A 25,182-nucleotide genomic window follows, 5' to 3' on the forward strand; every position below is an offset into this window, starting at 1 on the left:
GAGGATCAACCGTAAAGACATTATCTTATTTGCAAGGTTTCAACCACTCAATTACAGAAGACATTTTGAAGAACAAAGTATGCTACTTGAACAGCTACAACAAATCAAGCAGGGTTTTCTTTTTTTTTTTCTTTTTTTTTTGTCAAAAATCAACTAAAACTACAGTTAAATAGTAGGGTTCTACTCTTGTTTCTCATGGTGGCATAATAATCTGCAAAATAGGAAATATTAATAATGGGGAGAAAGGCGGGCGGATTTACAAGAAAACTGGAAGCATCAAGCAAAATATTTAACCAAAATCTGGGGCATCATTCTTGAGTTTCCCCAATTCCATCTCTTGGGTAGTTTGTTGGCCATCGCTACTTGAGACAGACTGGAGCATAGCAGACTCGCTGCTAGGTCCACTGTACTCACTAGTGCCTTGTTCTTGGCTTTCTAGTGCCATCTTTCTAAATTTCTTCAAGTCCTCCTTATACTGGCTAATCTCATAATCCGTGCTCTCAAACGAACCGAATGCTCTGCTGTGCCCAGGTTTCACTCCCTCATTTAGATCATCTAGAGAAAGGTTTCCTTCCAAAGCTCGAACTATCTGCTTTTATCAAGAATGGTATTAGGGTCATATGCCATCATATAGAATAATTTGGCTTTTGAATGTTCAAATTGGAATATCTCAATTCCATAAATGTGCTGGTGAATTTGAACAAACCTATATTCCTTAAGTTTCACAAACAATATTGGATATACAGTTCACAGACACAGGGCCAAGGAGCTTCATCTATAATTTTGGTTTTTGATTGATTAGACAAAGAGATCTATTTCAAAATTAGACCTTGATAGACTTTACCTGGCTCATTCTTGGCCGATGCCGCGCTGAATGGCGCACGCAAGCAGCAGCACAAGCAACCATTTGTGCCATTTCACTAGAGTTGTAATCATTCTGCAACCTCGGATCAACAAGAGCATCAAACTTTCCATTTTCTAAAGCTTGTGCGAGCAAAGGCCTTGCCTAAAAGACAGGAAAATGCACTTAGAATTATCCTCGTGTCCGCAGGTGCTGGAGGGCGTAATGAACGTATGGGAAAGGATATCAACAATTCCATACATAAAAAATTAAAAAAATTTAATACCCCAAGTTATAATGCCAACTATTTCTAGTAGGTACCCATACTCTTTCCCACTGTCCGTTCTTTTAAAAGAGCAACATTTGCTGTTAAAGTACAGGCCAGTGTATATACTCACAAGGATCTATAATGTGGGAAAAAAAGAAAAGAGACCTGAAATCAACAGGACAGACACACACATGCACCTATACTCACAAACACACCCAATAGAACACCATGAAAGAATAATGGAAGAACTTCTGCTTTTCCCCCAAAGCCGTCAAAGATTTTCCAAATTCTTAACACACAGGGCTGTTCCTGGATATTTCAAGAACCAAAAGATGACGTAAACATATCCCGTGACCATCTGATTACACCCATAAATATGAGGAATTATTAAAAAGTGCTTATGAAATAGCATACACACCCACTCAACCATGCTATCATCAGTGAAGGATTGAGTTTTATCAAGAGGTTGGCATCCGGTAATCAACTCCAAAAGTACAACCCCAAAGGAGAAGACATCTGACTTATAAGTGAGCTTTCCGCTTGCAGCATACTCTGGAGCCAAGTAACTGCATTCGGTGAATACGAGATTCATTCAAGATATAAACAATTGATTTTAAAATTATAAGAAAATGAAGCAACCAAACCATCATTGCTTTTAAGCATTTAGACTGTTTCAAAACTAGACTTCATGGCAGCACCATAGCTTTGTCTAAACAACACAGAAATGGATCTTACCCAAAGCTTCCCATTACCCGGGTGGAGACATGAGTATCAGTATCTAGTGAAAACTTGGCAAGCCCAAAATCTGCAACCTGAACAAAAGATCCAGTTACATTATCATATCATAGAATTTAATTTTAGACAAGACCAGACAAAATTGAAGTTTTTCCATATAACTCATCATATGCAAACAGCAACTAGGCAATTAAATGACAAGCAAAACCTTATATTTTTTATGAGTAGAGGAGGCAAAAGAGAATCAATAATTTTAATGGTCATGGCAGCTTGTTCTGGAAGTATTTTGAGCCATGACCAATCCCCACGGATTTAAATCTAGAACTTCAGAAACTCAATTGCAGATATAGATGGAGTAGCAAAAAGTCACAAGTAAATGCGCGCACACCCTAGGAGAAGCTAAGAGTTTATTTCGGGGAGGAAATTAGGTTGAATTAAAATCTAAAAAAAATGTATCGTATAACTATTCATTTATGAATTAATCTTCAAGTTCTTACAGAAACATGTTTTTTATAGCACCATCGAATTCGAAAAATTATAATATAACTGAATTAGTACATACAAAAATACATCTACTCAACTTTAAAATTCAAATGTACAAAAAGAAGAAAATTAATATCAATTATGTTAATTGTACTCAATGATCTTCTAGCAAATAAAAATAATATTATCTCACATAATCAGTTAATCAATCATCATAACTCAAAAGAAATGCTCAATGCTTACTCAATCAACTTCCAATATTCCAAAAGAGTAATATTATTCAAATAGTTTTTGATAAGTAGTATTATTCATATATTTTTACAAATATACAAGGTATATATTTAGTAATTTAAAGCTTTTGCAACTACTTCACATTTGCAAGTTCTTTGAATTTGTGTCCAATCCTACTAAAAGAGGTAATAGAATATGAATATAAATCATAAATTTTAAAAAATATATATATATATTTGAAAGCTCAAATTTTTTTTAAAAAAATATTTAAAAGCTCAAATTCAATTAACAAATGCAGGCAGGAAAAAAAGAAAAGATTGCAGCTTAAAGAAGAGAGACATTTTACAAAATTCAGAAGTACAAAAAATTCAAGCAAATTTTAATCAACACATGCATAACATTCAAGAAAATACACACAATTAGACAAAAAAAAAAACATTTTTTAATGATCCATATTTACTAAAAGCCTAAAAAAGTCCCAATGTTTCCCTCTTTTCTATTCCTCTAATTTCTAAACAAATCGAAAATATAGAAAAAGATGCAACAAATCTTTTCCCATTCTTGACTCATTCTTATTTTTTTATCTGCAATTATTAAGGGCTGCTGGACTGAATTTTCATCTGTGATGTTTTCCTTCTTGAGTCTCCCTTGCAGACACTGACATGCATATACATATTTGGAACTTAACCAAGAATCATATTAAAAAATTAATAAACCCTACCTTTGCATCAAAGTTAAAATCAAGAAGAATATTAGCTGCCTTGATGTCACGGTGAATAATCTTGGGCTGACCTGAAGTTAAAATTAGCTCAAAAGGAGAGCGAACCTAAAACCAGGAAAAATTATTAAGGTTTGCAATGTAAAGATTCTACAGAAAGGAAACTCACAGTCCTCATGCAGATATGTCAATCCTTTTGCAGAGCCTAGAGCTATTTTCATTCTGGTTGGCCAGTTCATAGTTGGTCTCTCCTTTCCTGCAATGCCATTTTTCTACAATAAAATGGAGTATAGTAGTTTGTGAAGTACAAATAAAGTTTCTCCCAAATCAAATTGTAGAAACATCGATCTCAATCCTAACATTACTTTGTGATCCAACTAACCATTAAAACTCTAGGGTGGAGGATCGCTATTTGAATCCTAATTGAAATGACAACCAGAGGATATGACATGTGACTTTGAATAACCAAATAGGCTATTTTTACAATGTCTTTCTTACATAGGTTAATTGAAAGAGATGCTACACATACATCTATTGTACATATGCGGTTCATCTTTTTTGCAAATCAACCATTGTTGTGGGACCTACATGTCAGCATTGTGTATAGAAGTTATTATATCAGCAATAGTGTCCTTACCCATGATAAATTAAAATTATTGTTGCCCCCAAATTTTGGATATAATCACCAGGTTTTTTTTTTTTTTTCTTTCTATATATATTTTTTTATGAATTGTTAAAGATACATGCCTAAGACAAATCTACTAACTAATTTTATCTATTTTATTCAAATGTTATAAATATATTTTAGTCTCATCTTTATTATACTTATAGTACTTCAGGCGCTAATGAAACTATTTTAGTGAAATTTAATTGCCTCAATTCCGGTGCGATTGCACCAAAAATTTTAGTTCGTTTGGGATTTCCTTCTTGATCAATAACAACTGCAGCATTGTCATAATATCGTAGATGAACAACATACGTACAAGAGATGTAAAAAACAGCACTTCTCTAATTAAAATAGGTCTTTGTCTCCCATACCAATAGTTTCAATCAATTCACTTTTAAGCCAATACTCATTTAGAGACTTGTACCACTAACAAACACTTGAAAAACTAAATCAACAAATGATATTTCACATTGCATAAGATTTTTCATTTCTTCTTTATTTCCTCGACATTATATCAGATATCTAATCTGCTAAATTTGCTTATATTTTGACTGTATTTGAAAAAAAAAATGCGTTCATAGAGATTTGTACATTAACTCAATGAAATTTTGTTATTTAACATCTATTTCAAAAGTATACTATTAAAAATAATTTTTTTTAATTGCATCTACTACTGCAACTACTAAATTCTTAATTCTTTTCTCTCTAGATATTCTCAGTTTAGCTTTTTTACAAGTTTATGAAGATTTATTATGTAGATTTTTTTTTTCATTGTCATTCTTTCTATCTCAAGAAATCTTATAATGAATTGACTGGCTTACCAACGAATAATGTTTAGTTCCCTCTTTGCATCAACAAATATCCTGTTCCCGTATTCCAATCAAAACAATTGTAAAGATTGGAACCAACAAAGAATTATATTGGGGAAAGCATAACTTTTTGCTCTAACCTTTTAGGAAAGAGAAAAATTATGTTTGTAAGAACATAAGAGGCAGACAAATTTGATACCCAAGAACTACCAATATAAATTGGGGGGTGGGAGGTTAATCCTATTTTAACTCCCATAGTACTTCTAATCGTTCAAAGGACATGAATCACAACCTATCTCAAGGAAAAGAAATTCACAAAAGAAAAATCCAAGTTATAGATGAGACACAAAATATGGTCAGTCAAAGGACTTACCATGTAGATGAAAATCCAGGGTGGAGTTTGGAACAAACTCATAAACAAGCATTCTCTGTGCCCCAGAAATGCAGTATCCAACCAGTGAGACAAGGTGCTTGTGATGGACACGACCAATGACCTCAACCTCTGCACTAAATTCACGCTCTCCCTGTGCACTGCCAGATTTCAGCCGCTTAATTGCAACCACTTTCCCATTAGGAAGGACTCCTTTATGAACATAACCGAAACCACCTTGACCAAGAAGGTTGGCAGTGGAGAAACCATTTGTTGCCATGGCTAATTCCTCAGACGAAAATGTACTTTGTGAAAGACCTAAGGCATAGCCAGTGGAAGGTGGTGGGATTGGTTTCTCATAGCCCAAACTGCTACTTGCCGAAGAATGTGCAGGAGGAGTGGAGACTTGTAACAGTGGAAGACTTGATGCAACTCCAGGGGGAGGAGTTGGCTTGGGAAAAGATGTTACTTTACCATCTTTTGGTGGTGGAGCATTTTGTTGCCAATGCTGAGGTGCGCCACCAAAAGGGTCATCTGCAGAAACCAAGATCAGCAAGAAGCTGAATGAGCAGGCATGGTAAGATACCACAAAAGTGGCAGTCACAAAATACATAACAACTACATCATAAAATTCAAGTAGATTGGCATCTCCTATAAAATTGAAATAACAGTATAATGTCTTCAATGAGATCCATTGTCCAACCAAAACATAATGATAAAAAAAGAGGAAAAGAAAATGAACAATTGAATGCAAATCCTTATGAGGCATGTAAAGGCTTTCAACATACAATTCCTTCAAGGCAGAGAGATATATAGCAGTGTGATCTTCCATCATAGTCAGTTTCATACTGCAAATCAAAAACCAATATATACAGTTCCATCTAATCATGCCTTCACTTCGTAAATCCACAAAGGAGTCACCAACCTTGCCTTTGTTGGATTTTTATAACTCATTCTTAGATCAAGCAACCAAATTACTGTGAATCATAGCTGGACGCTCTACCCCCAACAACCATCATAGGAAATTTATTCCTCCATAATCTGCAGTTTCAAGGCATTGTAAAGAGGCTCTTACCCCCATTAAACTTTCATAACTGTTCAATTGGCAATTTTATAGATGTCACCCACCTGAAACTTCTCTCGGGCACCTCTACCATAGTTTGTCAGTTGGTCAATTTACTGGAAACCTAATCCTTTGAGGTTGATAACCACAACTTTGTCAATCATGTTATGTAGCAAAGTTGACTCATAATACTAACTTCAACTCTAGCGTATCAATTTTTAGTTTTTTCCATAAGGTTCAAAATATAATTGTGGCCTTCACTAAATGGTATACAGTTTAATAAATATATCCAGAGATTTGTTAAATACGGGGCTGAAAATTTTCTCTTTCATGATCATCTTCACTTCAAAGCTCCGACCACTAGGCCTAACACAGTATAGCACAATTTTGTAGACTGCCATTCTTATAGTTCTCTGGTTACCTTATACATACATCTTCCCTGAATTCAATCCCTAATTAAGCTTCAGTGATAGTTGCCTGTGGGACAGAGGGAGTAATACTTAAAAAACACATACTCATGCACATTTAGTAAGTAAACTTGGGGCGGAATCCCTACATGGTTAATATGGTGGGTTCGGGACAATCAAGGAGAAAATACTTGGAAAACTTATTGTCTATATCTAAGTGTGTATGTGACACTATGCTTTTTGTTCATCTATAAATTTTGTATGTGCATATCCAAAAAGGTGTTCCTTGACGTGAGTCGTTACTTATGCACTGATAGAGTAATTCAACATACTACACTCTCATCCTACCCCCACCTCACTGGGCTAATGTGACAATACACATTAGCCATTAGATTTTTTATTTTTTAATAAGGGTTGATGGCCATTGTTACATCACCCAATAGAATGAGGGTGAGATGGGGGTGTAGTATGTAGCATTACTCATACTGATAATACAATTTTGTTAATTAAGAGAAAGGATGAAAGTAAAATGCAAGACGAGAATGATGAAGTGATGTCTCCAAAATCCAAATATATTATCAAATTACCATATACATATGAATCCAAGCCATACATTGAAGTCTTCGAATATTCTGACATATGTGAATTAAATGGTATGTTGACTAGAGCAGGCAGGAGATATTTTATTACATTATTCATATATGATTTTTCTAGATAAACTTATGTGTATTTAATGAAAAATAAAAAAATGTGGCCCTTGGCATATTCAAACTTTACAAATATGAAGTAGAAAATAAAAATCCTTAGAACCGAAAGAGGTGCTAGAAGGCCACCATCAAAAGTAAAACATGAAATCAGTAGAACTATGAAGAGAACTGTAAGTCTGTGAGTGTCATAAAGTGATGACTTTTGAGAAGCTGAATTGGCCAATTTTTGGAGTAATGTTGTCAACCCTAGTAGTTACGAAAGGGCACTTGCATGTCGCAAACACAAAACCAAGTCAAATTTGCATTATCCAACAACAATAATCCTCTTCTAGTCAGAATACATAAGTAAGTTCCATAATTAAGCTCTAACAAAAAACAAAGACCTTTACTCTATCACCAAATGCGCATTTCCATGGCAAAATCCAGATCCCAAATCTCTACTTCAATATGAAAGACAATCTAAGAGGGTCGTACGAAACCCAGAAAATTCTATTAAAATGACAAAGGTTTATTCATTCCCTTTCACGTGGCGTTTCAACACCAAGTTATCAAAGCAACATGGAGCATTGCCAAAATCATCAAAAATTAGTTCTAAATCGGTAGATCTCAATATACTGTATTTAAAAAAATTAAAAAAAGATTGCTCAAGTTCTAACCAAATTCAAAAACACAATTAATTTCCCTGGAAAACTTAAATACCACCCCATCGTTTTTTCTCAAAACAAGATAGCGTTATGCATAAAGACCAAATACCTATATCTATGGAACTATATTAGTCCATAAAATAAGCCAAAGCCTTACAATTATAAAAATAAGATAAAATAAAAAAGTAGGCAAAACAACAACAAATAAATATAAACTAAAAATTACGACAAAATTAACCATACAAATAAAACAAGAACCTCACTTTTAGGATGTTGTGGAGGACCATCGGAGTGAACATTATCATGTCGGCTCCTCCGATTCCTCCTCCTATAAAAAATGACGAAAATGCACACGCCCACAAGCACAATTAACCCTCCTATTCCTATCCCCACTATCAGCCCCACCAGCGTCCCCGTCGCCAAGCCCACTTTCGGCGGCGGCCCCAGAGGAAGCAATGGCGGCAGAGGAGGAGGAGACGACTGCGAAAACTCCGGTGTCAGCGGCGGAGGCGGAGAACTTGAATTAGAGGTGGCGTTGGTCGCCGGAGCAGTCTCTGGAGACGACATCGCCGGAGAGATATCCGGCGATGTTCAGTGTTTCGATTTGGCCTAGGTTCTTGTGTGTACACACGTGTGTTTTTGCTCTGTGCGTGTGTGAAAAGCACAGCAGTGAAAGAAAAGATAGAAGAATAGTTGGGGTCACATAGCTTGGCACATAGCTTGCTGAAGAAGAAGAATATGGTGGGCCCCCCGGGCATTGATTATAGAATTTCGTTACAATGTCGTTTTGGCGTTGCCGTCGTTTATTTTTTGCGTTTTATCTTGACGACATAAAGAAGGTTTGTCCGTGACTCCGTGGGACTGTGGGAGATATGTCCGAATCACGAAGATGCAAATCCAATTACTTTACTTAAATCACTGCTGACGGCTAATATATATTCTATGCGACGAGCCCATAAGATACGAGTCTATACTCGAGCTGAAAGACGTCAATCTCAATCATGCCCCGATGATCAACAAATACCGCTCAGAGAGTCAGAGGCTAATATAATATTTGATGAAAGGCCATAACCCAGCTGAAATGTTACCGTTGAAAGCCTATAACTCAAACTCATAAGACAGTAAGACACCGTTGAAAGACCGCTGGCTCCCCGTAGTCGGTCTTAGATGTATCATGTCGGCAAGGTGATAAGCCAACGACTATATTATATGATGTTGGGAAATTGACATCCCAACGCAGGTTGATCACTAATCCCATATCATATCTTGCCCGAAAGATGTCGATTATGCCGAGGTCGAAAAGTCGACGATCATATCATAAAAGATTGTAGTAGTAGGCCTAATCATCGTTAAATTATAAGGCACGAGGAAACAAGTTTAATTAAATAAAATTGTTTATTTACTGATTTATTTTAAGAAAAATTAGACATACGTACAATTGTTTACATGTATACTTTTAATTATTGTTATTTATCATGCACATGCAAGGACATAAGTTGCGTTGAATATTGGGGTGACCCGCTTTATTATGCATGACTAATTTTTGTTTTTTCTTTTTTGAAAACATAACATGAATGAAACAGATCGTCACAGAAACATGACAATACCGTAGTATGCCATGAACCTATGCGTTAACCAGGTAGACAGTATAAATGTGTCTAGCAATTAGTGGTGGAGCCAGATAATTATTATTTGTAGGGGCTAAATTAAAAATATGATAAACATAATTTAAAATAAAAATTGAGCAATTCACACAATATATGTATCACAAAAAAAATATCTATAAAAGTTCATAAATATGCGCTAAAATTGATATATTATATATGTAACATGTCGGCACTAATACAAAAATACAAAAATTGTCTAGAACTGCACTTTACGATCTCTTAAAAAACAAAATAATCAAGCATCGAATTTAAATTGAAGCTCCCAGTAATTTCTTTTTCAATATAGAGAACTAAAGTATTTGCAAGAAAAACATCTTTCATTTTGTTACGAAGTCTTGTTTAAACAATTTTTATAGTTGAAAATGTTCGTTCGATAGTTGTTGTAAACACTAGAAGAGTCTAAATAAAACAAATCAATCTATCAATAAGGTATTATGTCTTTAATTTTTATATTTTTGTCAATCCTTGACATAATTCTGCAATGGAAGACAAATTTTGTAATGTCGAATCATTAAGGACATCAAATTCAAAATACCCTAACTCACTACAAAAAAAAATGTGTGTTTTTGACATGGCAAACACTAACCCACTTTTTGCCACGTTAGTAATTAATGACATAGCAAAAGTGCCACGTCAATAAAAATTTTATTGACTTGTAAAATGCGCCATGTCAAGAATGACTGACGTGTCATTTTGACATGTCAATAATTGTTGACGTGGCATTGTGACAAGTCAATAATTACTGACGTGTCATTTTGACACGTCAATAATTATTGACGTGTCACAATGCCACGTCAACAATTATTGACTTGTCACAATGCCACGTCAACAATTATTGACGTGTCAAAATGACACGTCAGTAATTCTTGACGTGTCAAAATGACACGTCTCTTGACGTGTCCTTTTAACACGTCAATAATTTTTGACGTGTTATTTTCACACGTCAATAATTAATGCCGTACAATAATAACACGTCAAGAAATTCTTGATGTATCATTTTCACACGTCAAAAATTACTAACGTGCTACTATTTTACACGTCAAAACTAAATTAATTAATAATATTAATTATATATTTAAAAAAAATTAAGGTAACAAAATTTAATTGGTATATATATATATGTGTGTGTGTGTAATTATATATATAACATTGTAGTTTAGGGTTTTTTTTTTTTCTATATATATAATGAATATTTTAATTAGAATTAAATAACTTATTGAAGAGAAATTAAATTGAATTTTTAGGGCTTTAAATTAAATGTCGTCATATATTTCGGTTTAAGTGTTGCAAACTTAACTAAACTTGTAATTACTTTGTACAACTTCAATTCAGTACAAACTAATTAATTAGTTCATTTCTGTAAGAGATATATTCAAACCCATTAATTAAAATTTTATAAAATTCTTGAAGTACTTCAATAATTTTATAAAATTCTAATGGGTTCGAATTATATGCTTATAATTATAATAAGGTGCTTAACTATTAAATTTAAATGCAAAGCTTTCACAATACAAAAACTTAACATTGACAATTTTTACTATCAACCAATATTGAATATGATTTTCGTAGGCTTATAATTATTATAAGGTGCTTCATTAATTATTATGCAATGCTTTCACAATACGAAAACGGCTCATTGATAATTTTTAATATCAACCAATGAATATGATTTTTGTTTATTTGTTTGGATTACAACACGTACGTGCTATAATAACCAAATATTTCTCAATTTTTTGTACAGCATCTAATTACCCAAATCTGACCAGCTGGAGCAAAACTTGTCACTATCTAGCTTGTAACACTCTTATGCATTAGCCATTAAATGTTTATAGACAATGATAAATATGTACATATTTAGTGTGGTTTGTACTATTTAATTTATTTTGAAAAAATTATTATTATTATAAACTTAAGAAGTAAAGTGTTTTTTAGTATTAACAATCTAGAATATTAATAAATATACGTGTTCCTTTAGTCTTAAGCATATAGTATTTTTTAAAAAAATAAGTGATCATATCATTTTTTTTCTCTTATATAAACACTAATTAGTTTGTAGGAAAATATATATTAATAATATTTTCAATTATTTTTCTTGACGTGTCACTTGTAATTCTTGACGTGTCTAGAAGTAACACGTTAAAAAATTCTTGACGTGTTACATGTAGCACGTCAAGAAATTAAATTTCTTGACGTGCCACTCATGACACGTCAAGAAATTCTTGACGTGTCACTTGCAGACACATCACAAGTCCTTCGTGTTGTCCACCTAATCACACATGAACATAATGTACTTAGTCCTGTTATAGTACTCAATCTCAAGTATTTTCGTTAACTTTCCGTAGTACGTTTCGCCATCAACAGTCGGCACGCACACGCTGCTGTTCTAAGTCATCTTTCCGGCATTATATGGAAGAGTGCGAAACAGCTTGCCGTTAACTACATATCTATTGTATTTGACTGCTGACTCCCTCGGCTCTCTACAATACATTACAATTTGTCACCAAGTTCCTTCCTGCATCGATCGTCCAATCGATCGACCTGTGAGTATATTACGTACAATGGAAAAAGCAAAGTTAGTTTGTTTAGTTGATATGAACCAGAAGCAAATATACTCCGACAATTCTTTTGTTAAACATCACATTAATCTTACGTAGTCACGGTACCAATCGTAGAACTGCTCATAAAGTTGGGTTTCCAATTGATTTTCTATCGTTCGCCCCCTATTGCATGATTGCCTAAGCGTATCCTTGTGCATCCTACAATTCGAAATTAGTTTCATTATAATTCAAAATTAATGGTGGAAGTTGATTGAACATACATATGCCAGTGAAAGACCTCGATTTACGTCCGCAGTTGAAGGAACTCATTCGAGTTAAACATAATATACTAGTGAATTTGTGTCAATGTGATACGGTCGAGTCCGACTCGTGTTCTATGTCCCTTTGAACCATCCGGATTTCTTTGGGTCCTATTGTGAAATGTTGATGCGTTATCTAAATACCTTAAAGATAACGTCACCAACTCAGTTGCTATGTAGCCCTCCGCAATGCCGCCCTCAAGAGCCGCTTTGTTGTGCACATTAGACTTGAACCCTCCATAGCTCCTGCATATGAACATCGATCAGTCAATCAGTTCAGTTAGTAATTGTCTTGTATTGAAGTGAAAAATAAAATCACGAATATCCGTAAACAAATTTTACTTATCTCCCAGATACATCCACTTATACTGTACCGGTCCATCGAGTCGGCATTCACGAACAAGATGCGCGACCACATGAACCATGCTGGTAAAAACGCTGGAGGGAATACCTAGGGCTGGCAAAATAGGTCTGCAGGTTGACTCGTTTATGACTCGCGGGTACCCGCGACCCGTTTAAGGTATACCCAAACACGACCCTTTTAGTTAACGGGTCGGCCCCACCAGACACAACACGACACGGGAATTTTCATGGGTCACCCAACACGACCTGTGAGAGCCGTTTAAAATAATGGGTCGCGCCAGGTCAACACGACCCGTTTAATTAAAAAAGTGATTTGTTTTTGTTTTTAAATGAAATAATAATAGTTTTAGCAATTATCTCTTGAAATTAAACTCCTAGTAGGCTAGCAGCACCAAATCACTTAATAGTTATAAGTTAATAGGCTTAATTGTCTAATAAAAAAAAAATAAAAAAAAAACTACATCATCATTACAAATTTACAAATCCAAATTGGGTTCCCATTTTTGCCACTTGTTGTCCACTCTTGAATAGTTGAATGATCCACAAATATGTTAATTTTAACATGCTCCAGATGAACTTTGAATTTCACAAGAATTGATACTATCCAATGTCATAATATCCTCTTCTTCGTTATCCACCTTCAAAGCTTATTCTATATCAAAAGATAAAAGAAATTAATGTCATTAAAGTAAGATAAAAAAAATACAAGTAAATGAAAAACATTAAATATGCAAATAACTAATATTACCTTGCTCTCCATATAACCAATCTCTAGTGCAAACAAATGCCTCAACAATATCAGATTTGAGTGAACTCCTATATTGATCAATCACATGTCCACCAATACTAAAAGTGGATTCTGAAGCAACAGTAGAAATAGGAATACTCAGAATATCATGAGCCATGGCAGCTACTTCAGGATAACGAAATTCATTTCCTTTCCAAAATGAAAGGATGTCAAATCTCGCATTCTTATCCACATACTTGGGTTCATCCAAATAAAGTTCTAATTGAGTCTTTTGTGCATCAGAATCGACTCCATCAAATGCTAAAAATTCTTACATGAAAGAGAGAATATAAACATAAAATTAGTAAGTGATTATGAGTATAAATATAATATACTAAGTTAGTAAGTTACTAACATGCTAAGAAACTTATGATATTAATCACCTTTGCCCAATCTGAGTCTTCTTGTGGCCGAACAACTGTGGAGCTTGAAGTTGTAGGAGCACTATACTCCATAAAAAGAAACATTCTCATACTCCTTAGAATCAACTCCATAAATCTTCGTATAGTAATACTTAAAAGGTGAAGCTTGTAACGAGGATCTAAGACAACTGCAATGGCCAACGCTACACTGAATTCTGACCAATGTTTCTCAAATTTAGTGAGCATTTGATTTGCCATTAATCACTTATACCCATCTTCGCTCACAACTTCTTGCTTCAAGTTCACATAAATCAATGCAACTATGAGAAAGTATAAATTGGTTGTGGGATATTTGGTACCAAAAAAAGCACATGTAGCATGATAAAAGCAACCTAAGAAACTACTGATATCAATCACCTTTTCCCACTCAAGTGAACTAGGACAAAACTTATAGTTTTTATCAGTCATCTCTAAATAAACAAAAACACGCTTATAGTGAATAGCACTCTCAAGCATAAGATATGTTGAATTCCATCTGGTTGGCACATCTTGTCTTAACCCCTTGTTACTGTCCAATGACATTTGATTGACAGCCTGAATAAAACTTTGTTTTCTCACTTGTGATCCTCTAAAATACTTAACACTATCTCGAATATTTTGGATAACATAAGTGATCTCTTTCAATCCATCTTGCACTATCAAATTAAGAATATGGGCACAACAACGCATATGAAACAACTCACATTCACAAAGAAGGGCTTTCCTCATGTTTAATGTTTGTTTTAGTTACTCAACACAAGTATCATTAGTAGAAGCATTATTTAATGTTATAGAGAAAACCTTTCTATCAATCCCCCACTCTTGTAGCAAAATATCTATCTTGTCAGCCAAAGATGCACCATTATGTGGTGGGGGCATAAATGAAAAGCTTAACACCCTTTTAGATAATACCCAATTTTTGTCAACAAAATGTGCAGTAAGGCAAATATACCCATCAATTGTCAAAAAAGTCCACAAATCAAATGTGAAACTAATCCTCCCAGGACAAACATTGAACAAAGACTTAACCTTTTGTTTCTCCAACATATGCATCTTAACCAATTCAACCTTAGCAGTATTTCTAGAGATTAATGGTATATCACTACACAAGTATCTACGCATTTCTCTTATACCATCATATTCAACATATGAAAAAGGCAAGTCATGCTTAATAATTGTAGCAACCAACAATTCTCTATCCTTTTAGGACAAAATTTTGAGGCACTTACTGACCGAGTTCCTTGACCTCTAGATAGGAGCAATTGCTGAATATTATGACCATTTTTCCCCCCACAAACCTTCATATACTTCTATAGATTTCCAGTTCCATGTGAACTGTTAGCTATATATTTATGATCACAAAACTTGCATTTTGCCCATATCCTTGGGTCATTTGGATCTGTAGAAGGAAGTTCATCAAAATGGCTCCAAACTGTTGAGGTCTTCTTACACTTCTTCTGGACCCTTTTTTTCATCATCGGATTCGTATGAACAGAAGGATCTTCTATTGTATTTATTTCAACCACATCGTCATCGAATACAATCGAATCTTCGTTAATCACCTACACACATAATTGTTAGTAAGTTAGTTAAAGATAAGTTCAAGGCTTCAAGTAAGAATTAAACCAGATTTAGTAATGCTACCACAAAACTAGAATTAAGTATGCATTAATTCTTTGTCATTCATCAAACACATTGTTTGTTGTCATTAATTAAGTAAGCATTTCCGTTTGGTTGTTGACAACTTAGAATAACAGTAAGTAGACCATTCATCAAACACATTGTAGGCATTTATTTATCAACAAAAACAACAAATTTCAATTCTAATAAATACCCATTTAAAGAACAGCAATTGGATTATATACATGTTTTTCTTAGAATCAGAGTCTAGAATAACAATTATGGATTTTTATTTATCAACAAACACAACAAACTTTCAATTCTAACAAATAGTCAAATGCCCATTTCAAGAACAGGGATATATACATGTTTTTCTTATAATCAACCTATCAGAGTGGTTAATTCAATGATTCATGCATGCCAACACCCACACAGGCCACACCAACACACTGACACCATCTCATGTGCAAACAACAATCACTGCAACAACCGAACAGCCTACCAAGCAACCCCACAAAATCAGAGCATGAGACTTGAGAGAGCAAGAGACTGAAGAGAGAGATACATACCAGATACGACATTGGCGGAAGAGAGAGAGCGGTAGTGCGACGTCGGTGGCGCAGCAAAGAGAGGGGGAGAGCGGCAGCGAGCAGAGAGTGGAAAGAGAGAGAATGGCGAGCAGGAGAGAGTGCGTCTGTGAGACGGAGAAAACGAGAAAGAGACTAGGAGAGGAAAATCAATGGAGAAAGAAAGAGGGGCGGCGCAGTGTGAGGAGAGGGTCTGCAGAGCTGGAAAAAATCATAAACGTTTTTCCTTTAGGTTTAAAAAATAAATAAATAAATAAGTGTCTGGCGGGTCACCCACAGGTGACTCGTGACACGACCAGCCAGACACCTCATAAACGGGTGATAAACAGGTCGACCCGTTTATGACCCAAACCCATTTAAGGTAAACTCAAACCCGCTAATTTCGTATCGTGTTTGTGTCAGGTTGTCGGGTAGTGTCAAAATTGCCAGTCCTAGGAATATCTGTTCCATCTTGCACAAAGTGATACAGCCGTCACCCTATAGTCGGTCCATATCCTCTTGTGTCAATGTTATTGAACATAGGCCCCTGAAGAATGCAGACATCTCAACAAAACGTTTAACCACATTACCTGGCAGTGATCCACGCAAAGCAATAGCTAGAAGCTGTTGCATCAGTACGTGATTGTCATGACTCTTTAAACCCAATATCGTACATTTCTTAAGTCGTATACAACGGGAAATGTTTGAGGCATATCCGTCGACTACCCTTACATTTCGTAGCACTTTCAAAAAAATGTGTTTTATCATCCTTGGACATTGTGTGGGAAACTAGGGGCATATAGGTTTTACCATCCTTTCCCGTGTAGGAATAAAGTGTATGTCTCAAACCCTTTTCTTGCAAGTCTGTGTGGGATTGGAGGCTGTCCTTCGTTTTCCCTGGAATGTCCAATATTGTGCCAAGTTTGTTGTCCATCACATTTTTCTCTATGTGCATGACATCAAGGTTGTGCTGCAATAAATTATCTTTTTAATACGGCAACCTAAAGAAAATACTTTTCTTCTTTCACACTACATTATTAGTACTTTTCTTCCACTTCTTTCCTTTTTCTTTATCATTTGGCTTTGCCTTACCGGCGTTCTCATCCCCAAATACCATCCCTTCTAATTATCTCAGGATTTCATCTCCACTTGACACATCGGGGGCATATTCTAATTATTAGTTGCCGTCAAATGTTCTTTTGTTCCACCATCAAGGATGATCCATGGGCAAGTATCACTTGTGCCCTGTAAAACACCATTTATAACCGTGTTTTAACCGTCTAGACCTTGTCAAATGCATACAGCAAGGACATGCCTTCTCACCCTTGGTAGGCCATCCAGACAAATCTGCGTATGCGGGGAAGTCATTAATTGTCCACATCAACTACGCTCGCAACACAAAATTCTTTTTCTTTCAGACGTCAAATGTGCTTAGCCTTACATTCCATAGTTCCTGTAACTCCTCAATTAAGGGTTGAAGGTAGACATCTATATCCATTTCAGGTAAACTTGGGCCTGAGATAATCAGGGATAGTATGAAAGACGTCTGTTTCATGCACATCCAAGGAGACAAGTTGTACGGTACAAGCATTACAAGCCAAGTGCTATGAGATGTGCTCATGTTCCCAAATGGATTAAATCCATCCGAGGTTAGTCCAAGCCTTACATTCCTACTGTCCGCTGAAAATCTCAGATGTAAATTGTCGAATGACTTCCATGCTTCAGCGTCGGCCGGATGCCTCAATACGCCGTCCTTAGTGTGGTCGTCTGCATGCCACCTCATATAGGGCACAATATGCTCTGACATAAACAGCCTTTGTGGTCATTGTATGAGTAGAAACCACTGCAACACCTTCACCGGACGTTTCTTACTCGACGATATGGGTTGACCATCCTCATCTAAATGGATTGCATCCTTCCATTTAGATTTTTCACAGACGGTACATGAATCCAACTCCTTATTACCCTTCCAAAATAACATATAGTCATTACGACACACCAAAATCTTCTCATACCCAAGTCTCATGTCCCATAGAAAGTTTTTTCACCTCATATGTATTAACTGGCAAAGTTTCGTCGCTCGCAGGCAGCAACTGATTTATGAACTCAAGGAAAGACGAGAATATCACGTTACTAAGTCCACCAACGCACTTCAAGTTGTACAGATGTACAGTTGCATTCAGTTTGCTATATTTGGTCCCAGCATGAAGTGGGTTCTCCGCCTTTTTAAGAAGGTCGTAATACTTTAGTACTTCACCTTTAGCGGCTTCTTGGTTCACAATTTCTTCACCCCTTTACACCACGTCCTAAGGCTCATAATTGTCTTCCCTAACTTCGTGCAAGTCGAATAAATCACGCAACATAGTGTGCATGTCTCCACCCTAATCTGTGCTTGCACCTTCATCTGCGGCCGGGCGATTCGAATTAGAGCTTGTAACAGGACCCCATACATGCTTCTCACCATGCTAGTACCAATGTGTGTATGTACTCATTATTCCTTTACCCCCTGTCAAGTGGTCAAATACGAAACCGGGCGGGTGGCGCTGGTTATTTCGACAAGTCTTACAAGGGCAATAGATGAATCCATTAGGGGTTATACAGTTACTAATTGCAAAGTCCACAAACAATCTACACTCGTCTCTGTATTCCCTCGTACCCCTAGATTTTGTCATCCAAGTCTTGTCCATTTTTCTCTACGTACAATAACGAACAAATATATAATAAGTAAAAATAACAAATAAACACATACATATTTAAATGATATATGGCATATTGGGGACTTCCAATTAAATAAATCCAACTAGGTTTTTCCTTTTTTTTTTGAACAAGTAATTTACATGATGTAAATTACAAGACCTAAACAAAACCAAAACTAGTCCATATTTATATGCATTTGGCATGGGGACTTCTAATTAAATTAATTAATCTAGATAGGTTTGTTAATGTTAGTTTTTTTTTTTTTTTTTTTTTTTTGTTATTGTTTAAAAACATGTATGCGCCTCTAAATTTGTAAAACCGAAACAACATAAAACTAACATTAAGTATACAAATTGCATGCATGTTCATGTATGTACTATACCTAGCTACCATATATAAAAAAAAAATTTAAATATAATTTAAATCAAATAATTCACACAAATATATATATGGACAAATGAATTTCTTACTTTTCAATCATTAAACATGCATATTAATTTCTTCAAACCCCAAATGTTGTCATTTCTAACAAATTAAACACCAATATATATATATATGTCCGTCTCATCACATCATCAGGTATATATACCTGATGATGTGATGAGATTGATAGAGAGATCGAGCTGGCCAGAGTAGTATCGCCGGAGGGAGAAGTGACTGCCGCCGGAGTCGAGCGAGCGTGAGAGAGAGAGAGAGAGAGCGAGCGAGCTTGAGAGAGAGAGCGGCGGCGAGTAGTGCCGGCGGTCGAGGAAGAAAAAGCAGAGGGAGAAAAGGTTACGGCACGAGAGGAGGAAGAAAGAGGAGGGAAAGGAAAAAAAAGAGGGGAGGCAGCTGGCTCGCGCCTCCTGATGACATTTAAGGGATACAAGGTTGACGAATATGGCCTAATGCTTGTCAACTTTGAAAACCTTGTCCACACGGGAGAGCTGATTACTGATGAGTCGTATGTGCTAACTTCACAAGTTGATCAGGTATTTTACGTCCAAGATGATGGGGACCCAGATTGGGCTTGCGTTGTAAGGACTAAACCTAGAAACGTATACGACATTGGTCAAGGTGAAAGGCCTCATGATACATGTGCCAACTACCACGAGTGTGAGCCGTTCCTATTGACCAGTAATAATGATCACGATCCGTAAGATCACATCGAATACGTCAGACTAGACTTAGATCCAAACCAAGCATATGTGATTGAATAAAAGTTGTATATATATATATATATATATCTGTGTGTGTGTGTGTGTGTGTGTAATTCACATTAATTGACTGGTTTCCTGTTGTTTCTTGCTACATTGATTGGTAGTTGTTCACTAATTATTACATCAACACAATTAATTGGGTGAGTCATTTACATATGGTAGTGCATATTTCATACATTGTATACGTAATTAATTGGGTGCGTTCTGTCTTTCGCAGGTTGATATGAGCACTAGGGGGAAGACAAGAGCACGAAGGTCCACATCTTTAGTGCAGCAGTCTACGGCGCAAGGGTCTCCATTGTACCACCCTGGTGACAGCGAGCAACAGGACGATGCTATGCTTATGAGGCAGCAGGTTGGGTATCGACCATTACTTCCAGATGATGTGGAAGGGGAGACCTCTGTCCCTAATCCATATGGTCCAACAGGCTAGACCCAGCTGGGGTATCGGTATGAGCCGTCTTTGTACGACACAAATGCATCCTTTCATCCACCTCCCCTACCGACGATAAGCGATTTAGGGGTGTGTTATCATGGCCATGTGGAGTGCTCTACAGCCAACCTAGTGCTGGTATGGACAACAGTGAGACAGAGGCCCCGGAGGACCTGCCTGGTGGGACAAGTGTCACGGATGACTCATAGCCCGAGGACATTGCTCCAGCCCAGTTAGGCCCTCGCCAGGTCCGGACGATAAGTATATATGCAAAGAATACCAATCTATACGTCTTTATTATTTGTAGTTAGTATTTAATTTGAAATAACTAACATCGGTAATTATTAATGTGTTAGGTATCAATCCAGATGGAAGCACCTGTTTAGAGGTGTTCACCATGAACGACTTGAACAGGTTGCCGGGGTCCCCGCTGGAAAAAGGATCGTACTCGAGTACAATAATTGGTGGCAGCCCGTAGGATTTAGCGCTCTAAGGTTTAGCTGGATGACCGGTAAGATTATAATAAGTAGAAATTATGTTAGAATACGGGACGACTGGACGAAGGTACCAGAGCATACGAAGGAGGATATATGAGACGCCTTGATGGTATGTTTTAACTAGATGTTATATGATAGCATGTGTATTTCTAATGCATGTATACACACACACACACACACACATATATATATTTTAACAAAATTTAGAAAATTTCTAAATTTTGTTTCAGAAATTCACAAGCTATAAACATTTATGAAACAAAATTTAGAAATTCAAGAAGCAAAATGTGTGTTCATTGCTCTCACCTGCAATGTGAACAACCTATCTTCAAACTGAACTTCCTTGGTCAGAAAATCTGCTCCTATAGTCGCCTCATACTGATTACTAAACTTACGATTCACATACCTAACCACAACAAATTAACAACAATCAAACACCAATCCAGTCATTACAAAACCCAACAAAAATTAAATGACAAAATTGAAAAGATAAAACAAATTTAGAAATTCAGAAAACACATTCAAGATTCGAGTTTTAGAGGGTACTAATTCATCAGAGACGTCTTCCCCACCCTGCCAAATAATCAAGCAAATTGCACATTACTCCAAATTCTATACAACTAGTTAAACAAAAAATAAAAATCACAAAATCTTAAATTAAAATATATCAATTTCCTCCATTTTCTCACCAAACAAACGAAATTAAACAAAAAAAGGAAAATAAATTTTTTTTTAAAAAAAACCGTTTACCCGCTGTCACCTAGGATTATGACCTTTAGAAGCATGCGGCGACGAGAAGCCATGGATGAGAGTAATAATTTGAGATTTAGGGTTTCTTAGACAAAAGAATTAGGGAAATTTAGGAAATCCTGTATATGTGATTTGAATTCAATCCGACAGTTCTTGTTTCTGTGGGTTTTACTATGGTTGGGACGAGAGCCAATCACGGAACGCCAGCGAGAGATGCGGTTTCGGAGATTCGGAGGTCCCGAGTATGCCATTGTTTTTGCAGCAAATTTACCTTTTGAACCACGGCAAAAATTTTGTGCCTAATTAACGGGTTAAAATATTCCTTAACAGATAAGCTTCGTCGGCGATTTTGAAAATATTTTTAAAACTAAAATTAAATATTTTCAAATATCTCTCTTCATATCTCAACATTTTTAAAAATATTCCTTAAGAGCTAGTGTCTAATGAAATAGAAGTCACTAATTCGAATCCCCTTCCCTAATTCGAATCTCCCTCCCCCTCTTGAGCAGACATGTTAAAAAAATAAAAACAGAACTGTTGTCTTCTCTCTCTTTTCAATTCTTTGAAAGAAAACTAAATTATCTTCGTTACACTATTAAACAACTATTTTTACTTTTCTCCCACAAAATTCATTTCACTTTTATATTACATCAATCGAATTTTATTACTATTTATATAAAATAAATAAAATTAAGAAAAAGCTTTTCCAAACACGGTTACAATTCCAAAGTTGCTTTTAAAAAATTGGAAGACTTTTTTTCTTTTTTGTGGTGTTTTTAAGTGATGGATACCTTTTAAGAGGTGATGGAGACATGGTGGAGAATGATTTAACAGTCTCACCATATGCTTTGAAGTATATTTAGTAGTAGTTCCAAAGTCAAGTAAATGTAAAGCATGGTGACTGTTTAATTACTCTTTGTAGTTTGGCATGATTATACTTATAAGGTAAGTCATATATTGCACCCACAACAAATAAATGGGCTACGCCTATGGATATGATGATTGTTTTCTTGCCATTTTATGCCAAAAAAAAAAAAATATTGACATTTCCACACAAGGGGAAAAGACTGGAGGGAGGATACAAACTAGGGGCTTATTTGTTAAACAATACCCCCCTTCCCAAATACTATTTATTTCATTCCCCAAAAAATTAACATTAAAACATTCTCACTTTTAAATCACATCATTTACTTTTTATATCATATTATTTTCTTTTTAAATTTTTTTTATTGTGAATAGTGCCGTGGAAAAGCCATGTTTGCCAAACACTACCCTAATGACCTCCGCTTCATAAGACGTGGTCCCCACCTAATTGAATTACCCTTTATGGATGTTAGGTCATGGATCAGCCCATTTAAATATTCAACAGTCTTTAGGCCCAATCTGCGAAGGCCCAAGACCTGGACGTGAGTCTCTTGCATCCGAGACCCAGTAAGCCGAGTCCCTTGCATCCGAGACCTACATCCGAGACCCCTTAAGCCGAGATCGTAAAGTCCGAGACTAACTCAGGACGACAGGACTCGGCAAAGGGAATAACTCAGATATCTTAAAAGATGTTGTTAGTAAATAAGCAATCCTGTTGTTTATTAAGATATCATTTTTATTTACAATCCAAATCTTCTATATATCAATGAAGATATGTCAGTTAGCATCTAAGGTCGCCAAGGCGACCAAGTCCCACTCGGGCCCCTGATCTCAGGATATTAAAATCATGGAACAACTAACAAACATGATCCTACATTCAAATGTTTGTTCAGTTGATATCAAGGGATAAAATTCCTGAATATGTGGGAAATCAAATCCTCTCCCTGCCTATAAATACAAGTCCTATTATCAAAGCAAAGGTAATCACAACTCTCGCTATCTGATCTCCATAGTTATTGACAATATCTTTTCTCTTTCCCATTCTGACTTAGGCATCGGAGTGTTCCCGCCAGCTCACCCTCGGTCACTTCGATCCTTCTTTCTTCTTTGTTGTACAGTCAAATAGTTCGTGCGTTGGTCAACTCAAGCTCGGCACGCGTGCCATGTCATCATCTGGAAAACTGTGCATCAACAATTTGGCGTCGTCTATGGGAACTTCGATTTTCATCAGTTCTCTACTAATCGAGGATGGTGACTACCCGTTCCACTGCTGCAGCCTCCAACGCACCACCACCGTTCAATCTAGCCGAATTCATGAAGCAGATGTCTGAATCCATGAAGGCTCTAAGGAAGCAGAATGAAGACCTGGCTGTAAGGCTCACAGCCGCTGAGGGCTGTAATAGGCAGAGGGACCAAGAGCGAGCAAGAAGGCGCGAAGAATGGCGTGAGAGGGAAAGACGAAGGGAAATTCGCGATGGGAAGCGAACTGCAGGTTCGCATCGCGATGAGGAAGCAAGTTCAGTCCAAGCTAGCCATCATACTACTGTCCAGAATGAGGAGCATCGTGAGCAGCAGAACCCAGAAAGGTCTCAGCATACTAGGCCTCGAAGGGAGCAATTTCAAGGGCGAAATGAGACCCAGATGAGTGCTGACATGGAAGATTTGAAGAAGAAGTACGAAGAGCTAACTCGTAAGTTGGCTGCAAAGGATGAAAAAACCCCTGCTGCGGGGTTTATGGATAACACTGACCTGTTTCAGAAGAGAGTAGTAAAGAAGGCTATACCATCATTCCCAAAGACAGAACCCTGGCGACGTGAAGATCGAAGGTTCACACCTTTGAATACCAGGGTCAACGAAGTGTTCATGGAGATCAGAAGAGACCCAGCTTTCAGGTGGCTGAGTAGGTTGCGGGGTGATCCGAGGAAGCAAGATCGGACGAAGTTCTGTGAGTACCATAATGATGACGGGCATTTGACGGAAGACTGTATAACCTTGCGACAGGAAATCGAAACTTTCATTAGAAATGGAAGGCTAGTAAGATTCCTAGCAGGAGAAAGGAACCGGGACGCGGTGCACCAGCAGCCCCTCCTGTTGGATGCAAACCGAGCTGAAGGGGGACGAGAGCCGAGACGTGATCGAGATGATGGTCCCAGAGAGGATCCGAGACCCCCTCGGGATCAAGGAGTGGTAGGTGAAATCCACACCATCGCTGGAGGAGTAGCTGGTGGAGGACAGTCTAATTCGGCCAAGAAAGCCCACGCTAGGAAGACACAGACCGAGGAAGTCTTTACAGTACAGAGACCGTCCAAAGTTGCAAGAAATGATTTAATGATCCTTTCTTTCTCTGAAGAAGATGCTAGGGGGGTAATGCAGCCGCATGATGATCCGCTAGTCGTAACAGTGACAGTGGCCAACCATATGATCCACAGAATTTTGGTGGACAATGGAAGCTCAGCTGATGTGCTGTACTGGCCAGTTTTTTAAAAAATGGGTATCGATCGTGATAGGATCACACCATTTAGCTCTCCCCTGGTTGGA

The 25,182-nt window shown here is 36.7% G+C and overlaps 1 protein-coding gene across 1 annotated transcript; it reads right to left on the minus strand.

Annotated features, from left to right (window-relative positions):
• Positions 1 to 8,671, minus strand: LOC132187805 (proline-rich receptor-like protein kinase PERK1). Its single transcript, XM_059602244.1, has 8 exons — positions 8,207 to 8,671; positions 5,126 to 5,656; positions 3,446 to 3,532; positions 3,280 to 3,350; positions 1,845 to 1,921; positions 1,528 to 1,675; positions 845 to 1,006; positions 1 to 589 (listed from the first exon to the last, which is right to left on the minus strand). The coding sequence occupies exons 1-8, from the start codon at positions 8,508 to 8,510 to the stop codon at positions 290 to 292; spliced, it is 1,680 nt and encodes a 559-aa protein (XP_059458227.1). The 5' UTR covers positions 8,511 to 8,671; the 3' UTR covers positions 1 to 289.
• Between the last annotated feature and the right edge of the window lie 16,511 nt (positions 8,672 to 25,182).

The sequence above is a fragment of the Corylus avellana genome, chromosome ca7, assembly GCF_901000735.1.
Source record: "Corylus avellana chromosome ca7, CavTom2PMs-1.0".
Lineage (NCBI taxonomy): Eukaryota > Viridiplantae > Streptophyta > Magnoliopsida > Fagales > Betulaceae > Corylus > Corylus avellana.

Bases quoted from the DNA above. Each gene is read 5' to 3' on its own strand.
- LOC132187805 (XM_059602244.1), bottom strand. From the start codon at position 8,510: ATGTCGTCTCCAGAGACTGCTCCGGCGACCAACGCCACCTCTAATTCA. The intron at 1,922-3,279 runs GTAGGGTTTATT...TCTTTTGTTCAG, and splicing joins ATTTTAACTTTGATGCAAAG to GTTGCAGATTTTGGGCTTGC. The intron at 590-844 runs GTAAAGTCTATC...TGATAAAAGCAG, and splicing joins ATCGGCCAAGAATGAGCCAG to ATAGTTCGAGCTTTGGAAGG.